This window comes from Phalacrocorax aristotelis, chromosome 13 (genome assembly GCF_949628215.1).
Source record: "Phalacrocorax aristotelis chromosome 13, bGulAri2.1, whole genome shotgun sequence".
Taxonomy (NCBI): Eukaryota; Metazoa; Chordata; class Aves; order Suliformes; family Phalacrocoracidae; genus Phalacrocorax; species Phalacrocorax aristotelis.
Window position 1 is genome coordinate 10,016,576 of NC_134288.1, and position 11,660 is coordinate 10,028,235.

The window sequence follows — 11,660 nt, forward strand, 5'->3', positions numbered from 1 at the left end:
TCCTGCCAGCCACACAGAAGACACCGGCTCTGGTCCAGGGGCAGGGAAAAAGCCCCTGAATACCTTTCAGTGGCAACTTTAACAGAACTGAAGTGTCACAAATACTGTGGCCCAGAGAAAGGAGCTGCGGAAGGAATTAAATAAACCCATCAACGTCCGTTTGGTGCTTCAGTCCCTTTAGTCCTGGGGAAAAGGCTCGCTACGGCAGCGCACTCAGACCCTGCCACAGACTCTAATGCTTTTCTAATGCCGAGGAAGAGCCAAGGGCAGGGAAGGAGGGTCGGGCAGACCCCAAGCCACAGGCTGCTGGATGGTGCCGGGTTTCCGGCCCCACACTGGGGGTGTCGGCGGCCGGAGATCCCCCGGCAAGGCCTGTCTCGCCCCCCTCCTCCCCCCGCCCCGCTGTCGGAAGAAACGTTACATTTCCCCGGGGAGAAACCCCCCCTCTCGCCCCCCACCCACCGCGGCGGCTGGAGCCCCCGGCCCGGCCAGGCCAGGCCAGGCCCGCGGGGGAGGCGGGCCCAGCCCTTGCGCAGGAGACGGGGGCCCTCTAGTGAGGGGCGGCCCCGGCCCCGGCGTGCCCGGTACAGCGGTCCGCTCCCCGCAGCGGCCTCGGCCCGGCGTTTGGGGCCCGGCCCGGCCGCGCCTGCTCGGTGCGGCGCGGCCATGGCGGGGCTGGAGCCGCTGTACGCCTGGGCGCGGGCCGCCGTCTCCGGCCCGCAGGACGCGTTGATCTGCGGCGTTCACTGGGAGCTGGTCCGTCATGGCTACCGCTGCCTCGGCGCCGGCGACCAGGTAAGGCCCAGGCCGGGTCACCCCGAGCTCCTCAGCCGCGGAGGCCGCGGTCAAGCCCCGGCCTTTCCTAGTGCTGCTCGCCGGCGCTGCTCGGCCGAGCCCGGCGCCCGCTGCCGGGGGGCGGCGGGGGAGCCGTGCGGCGCCGAGGGTGTCGGGACTCCGCGGGCCGGTGCAGGGTCTGAGAGGCCTCAGAGCTGCTGGGGAAGCGGAGAGGGGGCTGCGGTGCTGGGGGCTGCGGGCTGCGGGGGTACCTGTGCTGGGAGGGGGTCCCCAGTGCTGGAGGAGTCAGCGCAGTACCAGGAAGGGGCCACTGTGGTGCTGGGGGGATATTGTGCTGGATGAGGGGGGGAAAACCCCTACCAGAAGGAGGGCGTCCAGTGCGGTGTTGGGGGGAAATGTGGTGCCAGGGGAGGCCCAGTGCTGGGGGCCCTGGTGTGATACTGAGGAGGGGGTCAGTGCAGTGCTAGACCCAGTGTGAAGGGTTTAGGGGGTTGGGAGCCTGGTGCAGTGCTGGAGGTGTTGGGAGGGCGCCTGTTGTGGTGCTGGGGGCAATGGTGGGGCTGCAGGGCACTGTCTTGGCAGAGAAACCCCCCAGTGCTAGGGGAGGGGACAGTGTGGGGCAGTGTCCCCTGGCAGCACTGCTGTGGGGCTGGGACAAACAGCATGACAGCCTTCCCCTCCCCTGCCCCAGACAGCTCTGTACCCCAGGCTGGGTCTTTTTTATGTTCTCCTGCTCAGCAAAGGGTGGTTGTGTCCCTCCTGTTCCATCACAGGGACCCTGTGGCAGGCTGGCAAACGGGCAGGGCCAGCGCATAGGAAATAAAGCCCTGCTTCTGCAGTCAAAACCTGGAAGGCACTGAGAGATCCCCTCCCGGAGACCTAGATCCTCTCCCAGAGACCTAGAGCCCCTCCTAGATCTCTCTATGCAGCCAAGGCAGGTCCCCCCAGCCCTGCAGCGTGGTGGACTCATGGGCAGGGTCTCAGCAGCACGTCTGTTCTGTCACAGCCAGGTCCTGATGAAAGGAAGTCGGAGCTGCTGCCCGCTGGCTGGGAAGCCAACAAGGAGGTGTATACACTGCGCTACAAGTCTATGGATGATGCCTGTGAGCTGCTGCTGAAGGCCGTTGTGGTGGAAGACAGTATGATCCTCAACGTCATGGTGAGCACCCAGGCTGGTCCCCGTGGGTTTGGGGTCCTTCAGGTGAAGTGGCTGCTGCCACCCAAAATATGCAAAGAACAGCAGGGCCCATTTCTTAAATTTTTGCTGTTACTTGTTCTACCTTGCAGCAATGTTTATCCCTCAGGATGGGGCAGACACAGGGAGTATTATGGGCTGCAGACCTGCCTGTGCAGCAGTAGATGTGGCCCAGTGTGAAGCTGGTCAAACACCAGCAGCATCGGGGCAGCAATGCAGCTTGCCTTGCACCCTCTGGCCCAGGAGTCGCCTCTTTTGTGTCCCCTTCCTAGCTCAGGATTTTTCTGCAGATCTTTTCCCCTGTCCTCCACAAGAACCTGCCCAGGGTGTTTTTGCTTTCACCCTTTGCAGCCCTGATTGGGAGAGCGAGCAGGGAAAGCCTCACTGTACACAGAAGTTTTTTTGCTCCTGGGGTTTGGGCACAGCACAGGGATGTGGCAGGAAGCAGGCAAGCCCTTTCCTTGTGTCCCAAGCCCCCAGCTGTGGTTGTACCTGGTTGTACCTGCTCCTTCCCTCATTACCAGCTCTGCCAGGCTGCTGACTCTGTGTTTCATCTGTCTCTTGCCAGGATCGCAGTTCTCAGAAGGTGGCAGATGTGACCTTGGCAGTGGCTGACTACATCAACCCAGAGCACCTGGATGATTTCCACAAGTAATCTCAGTTCCCCAGCATTTTCTGCTAGAGAAAATGTCCCACCAGCATGGGGAGGGGGGCACATACCAGGTTAGGAGGAGCCTGGAGGACTCTCCTCCCCAGTACAAAGCCTGGGGGCAGTCTAGCCAGCCCTGAAATGCCACTAGAGCTCCCTACTCTGCTGCTGTCTGCACTGCTGGCAGGCAAGAGGAATTTAGGGGATGGTGGGACCCTGGGTCAGAGCCCAGGGGAGAGCAACCCCATGGGAAACAGGCTGGGCCAGCCCAGCACTTTTCTTTTCAGACCACTGCCTGCCTGTCTGTGCTGGGTGGATGCTGCCCAGTGGTGCTGCAGCTTCAGCCATGGACCAGACACCTTCAACCGTGGCCCAGATAACCCTGTGGCCTTGCTAAAGGCCAGAGCTACTGGTTGGGTCATGGCCCCAGCACAGTGGAGTCCCTTGGGCTGGGTGGCACCTCTGCCCTCTCAAATAGGGTCAGGGCTTTGGTGCCACTATGTGCTGTGGCACCCCTTCCCATCCCTTCTGTGCTGCCAGCTGGGGACATGTTTTGTGCCAGGGATGCTTTAGGCATGTCTGTTCCCTCATCACCCCCCTCACAGCCTGCCCAGCAATTTGCACCTGGGTGCTGTGGCCTCTCCAGCCCACCACCTCACCTCTCCTCACTGCAGGGTGTACAAGAACACTGAGGAGCTGAGGACAAGAATTGCTTCAGGCATCATCGCTCCCCTTGGGGCCCCTGCAGGAAAGGCCAAAAAGGAGCCTGAGACTGAGAAGAAGGATCCTGACTTGCTCCGGGATTATGACCCCCTCAGGGTTCCTCCCCGGCAGCCGTCAGGCACGAGAGCACCAACCTGGTGAGTAAAGAGTGGAGCTGCTGTTGGTCCTGCATTAGATGAGACATGGTCCTGGCACAGCTCTCCGAACTTCACCTCTGGCCCCCATCTTCCATATGTGGGATGGGGAGGAAAGGGGATCCAAGCCCCCACCTCCAGTCTCAGCCTCGTTGGCTGCATGTTTGGGTTGGATTTAAGTTGCCCACTGAGGGATGGCCTGTTCTGGAGCTCTGTGTTGGTTTGACCATCCGTTGGCATTGCCTAGGAGTGTAGCTGGAGACCTCCAGACCTAGGAGGAAGAGGGCAGCGTGCAGGGCTGGGGTGAAGGTGAGAGGTGGAAGGAGAGAGACCCTGGTCTTTGCTGGCTGAGGGACCATCAGGGTTCTGAGGTGGGCAGAGCAGGGACAGCAGTAGGAAAGACAGTGCCATCGTGGGGCCAAGCAGCCTCTGGGAGAGACACCAGAGTGCTGGGTGTCAGATTCAGCCACGGGCTCCAGCAGAGCTGTAGCATCTGTGCTCATGACAGAGGGGAGGGGGCATGTGGCAGGTGCTGAGCTCTGCCTTTTCTTGGCACAGAGCTGGCTCTGCCTCTATGCCTTCTGCCTGCTGTGGCCAGTAGAGTTGCCATCCCAGGACGGTGCACCCAGCTGGGGCTTGGGGCTGGACCCAGGAGGTGCAGGCTTGGAGGGGAACAGAGGCGTCTTCCCCTTGCTCTCCCGACTCCCCTTTCCCTTTGAAACCCTTTGTTGGCAAATCTGAGGAGAGGGGATACATGGCACCTGCATCACCATCCCTCCCTGGCCCCTTCATGCCCAGCCATCCCTCATACCTAGCAGCCAGGCTCCCCCCTCTCTCCCCCACAAGCTGTAATCCCCTTCGTCTGGAAGTCAGAGACACTGTGGTGGTTCTGCCATCTCTTGGGGACTGGCCATGGCTTCTGCCTTGCATGTCACCTCTTGCTTCTTTAACTCCACTGCTGTCTGCTGGTGCTCAGGGCTGCTCAGGGTGCAAGATGCTCCTCAGGGAGGCCTGGGCAGACAGGCTGGAGCTGGGCACAGCTCTGAAACCATGTTATTGGCAAGGAGATGTGACAGCTAGCTGCAGGCTCACTGCCCCACTGTCCTCAAGCCCCTGGAAGCGGGACTGCCATTGTGTCTCTGACTGGGACACACTGGAGAGCCTGGCCTAGCGCAGCAGCACTCGGGGAGCCCCTGGCATGGAAACTCCCCACGTCCACAGACAGCTTCAGCCTGGTGAAATGGGAACAGCAGGGACCCCTTCATCACAGCAAGCTTCCGGCAAGCCTGCCATGCACACCGGTGTCCACACCCTGCAGCAGGGAGTGCTGCGTCCTGGGCATTGGGGTTGCTCCCAATGCCAGCCTGCTCACACAGGGCCCTGCGGGTCCCAGGGCCCTTTGGGTGCTGCAGTGCTTACTGTGGGAGAGCACCCAAGAGCAGAGCACCGGCAACCACACTTGGCTGCATTGCCCTGCCTGCTTGCTCGCTCCACACAGCCTGTCTCCCCTTCACTGAACGCCTCACTGTGTTCTGTTTCAGGCCTTCCCCCTTGAGCCCCTTCGCTGTTGGTGGGGAAGACCTGGACCCTTTTGGGTGAGTATGGCTGGGAGACGTTGTGCTTTGTGTGCCCAGGGAGCATCCCCTGCTCTGCCCTTGGGATGTGTGGGGGTGGCTGGGGGCCTTCTCTGGAACAGCTGGAGCCCGCCTGGCTCAGGCATCCAGCAAAGTGTCTCTGAGTGTGGACAGTGATGGGAGAGTTGCTCAGTGCAAATTGCAAGGAACCAATTGACAGTTGCTAAACCTCAATGTGGTTCTAATATTGTAATAAGATCCTGTCTCTTGCATAGATGATAGGTTGCAATCTGCGTCTGTTTAATAATCAGCTTGTATTCATTTAACATGCAGTAATTCCTTCAGTAAATCAAAGCTGAATACGTCGTTAAGTGAATGTAAGCCTCTAATTTAAAATGTTACCAGCTGCTGCGTCTACATCCCAGCAGTCTGGAAATGGGGAGGCTTAAAGACGAGTCCACAGATTCTCAAGTCCTGGTTGTGAGCCTCCCAGCTGTCTGAGGCACTCAAGAGAAAGCCTGGATAGAAAGAGGGCTGTCTGGGGGATTGATCTTTACAGATATATCTCTTGGTCTTTGGTTTGGTCGGGCAAGGAGAACCTGGCATCTTCCATTCCAGTTAAAAGCACATAGACAAAAACCAGCTCTTGGAGTCATTGCAGAGAATCCTGCAGCCCAGGGGAGTCCTCTTTGGAACCACTCTTCTGTGGGGATTGCATTTTTCCCCCTCTTGCAAGACTTGGTTCTCCGTGGGTTTGGCTAGAAGAGGGCCAGCTAAAAACATCCTTCCCGGCTGGAAGGAGAGGCCTGGAGCCGGGGTGGCTGGAAGGAAACCTGATAGCATGAGGAGAGGGGACTCAGTTGTGGGGGAGACCCTGTTTCTCTCTCTGCCTCCAGCCCTTCATCAGAAGTTTCTCTATAAATGACAAAAAAGATTGTAAATGGAAGCAGATTTGTGTGCTGACACCTGCCAACGCTGGGGCTAGAGACCCAAACTCCCAGGCATATGCTCATGGGGCCTGGCTGTCCCAGGGCACTTTGGGCAGCTGGCCTGGCGTAATGGAACTCATTAGTGCAGTTGTTAATTACTTGTATGATGGCAGCAGAGTCCAGAGGCTCTAGCCGAGTTTGCACAAAGCCAACCATGAGGAATGGCACTCACAGTGTGGGGCAGCTCTAAGGAGCTGCCACGGTCAGCAAATGACTTCCAGGCAGCAATTTGGAAAGGCTGGCGGGAGCCCCGGCTGGGTCTGCAAGCTCTTGCAATACTGCAGGGCAGAACATGCTGCTACCCAGGAGAGCAGAGAGCAATGACAGGACTATGAGCCAGCAGTGAGGGCCAGCAGGTCCAACACTTCCCCAGGGGATGGTCAGCAGCCCACAGGGACTCACCAGCCATTGCTGATGCCCTAAGTGGCTCCTTGTGGGAATGGGGAAGAGGGAGGCTCTGAGGAAGACAGGCGGGTGAGGGCTGTTGCTTCCCAGTGCACGTCTGTAGTTAGCCCAGGGCAAAATGGTGCTCTGGACCTGGTGGTTTGCTGGTGCCCTGGCTTGAGCATGCACTCTGCAGCTCTAAGACTCCCACCTCGGCATGGTGATGAGCTGTGATTCATATCCTGCTCCTTATGTTGTGGTGTAGTGCGGGCAGGTTTACTGGGATGTGATAACCCAGGTAGGAGCAGTGTGACACATTCAGGTTCCCTCCTGTGTAGGACAGCAGGCTCCATAGGACAAGGATCTGCTGTGCCCCAGCACTCTTCCACACGCACACATGCACACAGCAAGTGCTCTCGGTCTTCCGGATGTTGGCTCACCTCATCGGCTTTCCCTGACCCATGTTGCAGCCGGTTAGGGGTGCTTTCCTTCCCACGTGCTGTGTGTCAGCTTAACCCCACATTCCTGTTCTTGGTGTTCCTGCAGCACAGGGACGTGCTTTGCTCCTCTCACCGGTGCCAATCTCATTTCCTTCTCTGCCTTTCCCCAGAGGTCGGAGTGGTGGAATGATCATGGATCCTTTCCGGTCTGGCTGCCCGCAGCCTGGCATTGACCCATCATCAGGCATTCCAGACCGGCTTCCCCCAGGAGCAGTTCCACCAGGTGCCAGATTCGACCCCTTTGGCCCATTAGGAGCTGGTAGACCTGGGTAGGTATTTGGCCATGCCTGGTATCCCCAGCCTGCTCTCTGGGATGCCCCTGGATCTCCTGGCTCATCCCTGTTGCTGTGGGACTGAGCACTCACTCCTGGTTTGACTCTGCTCTGAATTTCTTTCCAGACCAGATCCTGACCATCTTCCCCCTCCAGGCTATGATGACATGTTCATGTAGGAGCCACCACATGGCTTCTCATGGCTGTGGCCAGAGCAGTCTCATGGGAAGCAGGAGCGCTTTCCCCTCTTCACTCCCCTTTTGGTGGACTTCGATCTTTTCAGCAGCGTTTTTCTTCTCCCCATTCGGGGCCACGTTCCTGTGTATCAGATCAGCTATAAAGGTTCTCTTGTGTGCAAAACAGAAGAGGAGGCAGTAGGTTCGTTTCTTTCCATGCTCCTCTGAGGGTGCCCGGCCGTTTGCACCTGGCTGATGTGGTCCTGCTCCGCATGAGGTGGCAGTGTGGGGTGCGGTGCTCTGAGAAGAGCCTGGGTGCTATGGGGTTTCCTCCTCTGCTTCTCCAGGGTGGCACCACTTTTGCTGCTGGGGTTACACAAGCAGTTGGTGCTGAGGGGGGAGCTGGCTTCTTGCTGCTGTGCTGGGGAGCTGCAGTAGCCTCACTGAAGGTGACAGCCAGACAGCCAGAGTGGGTTCCCCATGCAGAGATGGTTTCTCTCTTGCTCTTCATCCAAGTGAGGGGCTGATCAGTGTAAAGCGCTAGAAAGCCCAACCCGCAGGGTGTCCCTGGGCAGACCCCCAGCAGCGGCTCAGATCATCTCCCACAGGGCTGTGCCCACTGGCTTTAAAGAGTACCACCAGCAAAGCCTTTAATGGGCATGAGAAGAGACATATGTTGAATTCCTGACCCTACCTTGCCCCCTTTCTCCCCTGCAGCTGTGTGATTTTCATTCCCAGGGTGCATGCAAAGCCCTGCAGGAAGAGTGGTGAGGGCTGCCCGCCAGGCACCACACGGGGCTGGGGTGGGAGGGAGGGTGCTCGGTACCTGTACAGCCTGCCAGGCCCAGCATTGGCTCTGCAGGCATGGCAGAGCTGAGCCCAGCACCGAGCTGGGGCCCTTCTGGGGATGTGTGCAGGGGGCTCACTTGGCTGTGGGATTTGCTTCGCAGAAGAGGTTTATAGAACATGTTTCCCTACCGTCAGTCCCATTGCGTGAGGCTGGTGCGGCTCTGCCTGGCTGAACTCTGCCAAACAGCTCCAGGAGAATGGGTGAGATCTGTGTGGCTCAGCCTCCCAAGCAATATCTGGAAACCTCCTCCCTTCCTCACAGCTCCCCCAGGTCAGTTAATTTGGGGGCTGCAGATTGTCCTGCCAGGGGTTCATACTATGTTTTTCTTCTCATGTTTTGATTTCTTGGAAGGATGTTCATGAGATTGTAATAAAAACCTAACGACAATGTTGTGTTGGTGCTTGCTGGTGGTGGCCCCCCCCGTTCCCCTTCCCCAGCCACAGCATCTTTTTCCCCACCATGAGAAGGGAAGCCCCAGAGCTCTGCCAAGGCTGCATCTGCCCTCCCCGAGGCAGAGGATTCACACTGGGAACCCGCTTTGTATCTTCCCCTGAGCAGTAGTGCTTTCTGAGGCGATGTGACTGTATTAAGAAAACTAAGTGGAGAACAGCCCAGACTTGGCTCTGGCTGTGCTCCTTGTGGTAATTGGCTCTCTGGGGTATTGAATGCCGTTGGTACGCTGCGTGCAGCCATGCTGGCATAAATAAAAAGGGGGAACTGATCCCCCCCATCTATGTCTTTTCCCCAAAGGCCTTTGCTTTTTAAAATCCCTTTCCTTACAAATGCAGCTAATAAAGCTGAGTTACAGCATGTGCAACCCTGGGCTGTGCACAATGGGAGTGGGGAGGTCCGGCTGTAGAAATTCAGCACTGGGGGCAGCTGGATTATCCCTTGCATCTCCCCAGGGCTTGTGCATGGACACCCGTGTTTGCAAGAGCTGGTTTCAAGCCAAGACCCAGCAGGGATCTCCACTGTGTGTCTCCAGGGCTTTTGGTGGACAGTCCCACCTACAGATCCAGGGATGGGCAGCAAGTGATGCCCATGACCAGAGCAGACAGTGGCTGTGCTTGCAGCATGGTGGGGATGGAGAGCAAGACCCATGGCTTGGTGATACCCCTGCTCCTGCTTGTCCCCTCTGTACCCTCCAGCTCCTGGGGCAGCTAGAGCCCATCCACAGCTTTGCTGCAGGAGAAAGGAGCCCCTGACCTTGCTGCACGGGGTTGAGATACATGGGGTGTTTGGGGAGAGGAAACAGCTTTGGCCTTATCAGAGAGGGCCCCTCTCTGCAGGAGGCAGCTGCTTTCTGTGCCTGAATTAATCATGTTCTGCAACCTTTCAGGAGGGAGAGACGCAGCCGGCTTTGATGGGGCTAATTAAAGTGAGCCAGCACCAGGAGAGGCTGTGGCGGGTCCTGATAAACAATCTTTTGTCTGCAGCACTCAACCCCAGCGGGTTCACAGTGCTGTGCAGCTGGGGGAGCAGGTGGGAAGGGAGAGGGGTTTCAAAGAGCGCAAGTACCAGGCATTGAGCCGTGCCTGCTGCAGGCCCGTGCCTGAGCCTCAGCGCTGTGTGGTCCACTCTCTGGGGAGGATGGGTGAAAGAAGGCAAGGATCCTTCTCTCTGGATCAGAGGACAGTGGGGACAGGAGGCCATCCCTACAGCTGGTTCAGCTCACACCAAAGGGCAGCTGCGGAGCTGCCCAGAGGATGGCAGAGATGGCTCCCGGGACCAGCAATCCCACATGTTCCTTGCTCCGTCCACAGGACTGGTGGTCTGGTGCAAGCCCCTTTCCCCCAGCAGGCTTGTACCACACCGAGCACATTGGCTGCAGAGGCCAGGTCTCCCACCAGCAGCAGAGATGGTCCAGGCCCCAGCAGCATGTCCCCATCCCCGGCACGGCTGCTGCTAACGTAAGTGGTGGAAAGCATTAACATGCAAGGGAGCACATCAAGCCACACACCTCGAGTTAATTTTATGGGGAGGCCGTGAAGAGTGGCTGGGGCTGGCATGAGCGGCCTTGGCACAGGCACAGCCCTCCCTCCTCCCACAGCACCGGTGAGGTGCTTCCATGTCACGTTTGAAGAAAGATGCTGGATTATTGGTAATGGCTTGAGATCCCCAGAGAGTCCTTCAGGCCATCTGCTAGCCCGCCCAGCCTAGCAGCACCTGCCCCAAGTGCTCCCAAAGGCAGAGCCCCGGGTGCTGCTAATTACTCCGCAAACGATGCTCCGTCCCTGGGATCCCATGTGTCCCATGCATGGTGTGAGGGAGGAACTGGTGCGTACTGCATGCATAGGAAAACAAAGCAGCCCCCGTTACATGGGACTGGGAAAGGCATGCTGGGCTATTCCCTCTTTGCTCACCCCTGGCACAAGGGAAGACACTCTCAAAGCCCCAGAGACCGGAGACCACTGTGCTGAGCAGGGTGATGAGGATGTGCTCCTTGCCACGTCCCTTTCCTTGCACCATACTCCACAGCCTGGTATGGCAGCACTGCTGGGGGCATCCAACCTCGCACCCTGCCCAGCACCTCTCACTGTGGCTGTGCTGCCCATCCCTGTGGCATTGGGGCGACCTACCGAGTGTGGCTGTGCAAAGCACAAGGCAGCTGCTGTTGTCCCCAGCTTTACAGGAAGGCAGCGGGGCCGGGGCTGGTGTCTGCCACCCACCATGGTGCCCTCGGTGCCCGCTTCAGCAGGGCCCTTCCCCTCACTGCTGGGCATGGTGCCACCCGCTCCTCCCCAGTGCCCATCCCACACCTTCTACCTGCTCAGGCAAAACCAGCTTCTCCCATGGAAACTGGAGAGGCTCCAGAAATGGCACATAAGGGTGAAATGCTCTCCCAGAGGGCTGGTTTTGCTGCACCTCCAGGGGATGGTGGGGTGGGGTATCTCAAAGCTGCCTCTGACCCACCCACCAGCACCTAATTCCTGTGGGTGGGCAAGGCCCCCAAATCCCTCTGTGCTGAGGGGCTGGTGACCCTCATCCCACCCAGGCTGCATAGCTTCAGCCTGCCTTTCCCAGCCAGATTTTTCTAACCACACTGGAATATTTTTGACTGGTTCCTAAATACACCCGTGCCTGTTAACCATCGCAGGTCAACACCTCAAGCTAGCTGTGCTGCTCCTCCCCAGTACCCACCAGGAGCAATGAAGGGCGGCCAGGACTATGTGGGGAGGAAGCACAGGGCAGCCAGCTGTGCTGCAGAGCAGAATGGCTCTGGGGCCACCAGCAGCTCTGTGCCCCCCTGCTGCAGCCACCCTCTGCCTCAGCCCTGGGGGTTCTCTGTATGAAATCACTTCCCAGTCATGAAGCTCTTGATGGGAGAGCTTCTTTAATGGCTCTTCTTCCTCAACACACTTTGTTCTCCTTATGTATATTTATCTCAGTTGAGAGGCTTTCTCCCCAGTCCTGCAGCT

The 11,660-nt window shown here is 58.3% G+C and overlaps 1 protein-coding gene across 1 annotated transcript; it reads left to right on the forward strand.

Moving 5' to 3' along the window:
- The first annotated feature begins 533 nt into the window (after positions 1–533).
- PSMF1 (proteasome inhibitor subunit 1) lies at positions 534–8,628 on the forward strand. The gene is made up of 7 exons (XM_075108657.1): positions 534–795; positions 1,802–1,954; positions 2,559–2,641; positions 3,314–3,499; positions 5,038–5,091; positions 7,054–7,212; positions 7,343–8,628. The coding sequence occupies exons 1-7, from the start codon at positions 667–669 to the stop codon at positions 7,392–7,394; spliced, it is 816 nt and encodes a 271-aa protein (XP_074964758.1). The 5' UTR covers positions 534–666; the 3' UTR covers positions 7,395–8,628.
- The last annotated feature ends 3,032 nt before the right edge of the window (positions 8,629–11,660 follow it).

Excerpts from the sequence above, each read along its gene's own strand:
- PSMF1 (XM_075108657.1), top strand. The coding sequence starts at position 667 with ATGGCGGGGCTGGAGCCGCTGTACGCCTGGGCGCGGGCCGCCGTCTCC. Across the intron at positions 796-1,801 it reads GCCTCGGCGCCGGCGACCAG|CCAGGTCCTGATGAAAGGAA; the intron begins GTAAGGCCCAGG and ends GTTCTGTCACAG. Across the intron at positions 2,642-3,313 it reads CACCTGGATGATTTCCACAA|GGTGTACAAGAACACTGAGG; the intron begins GTAATCTCAGTT and ends TCCTCACTGCAG.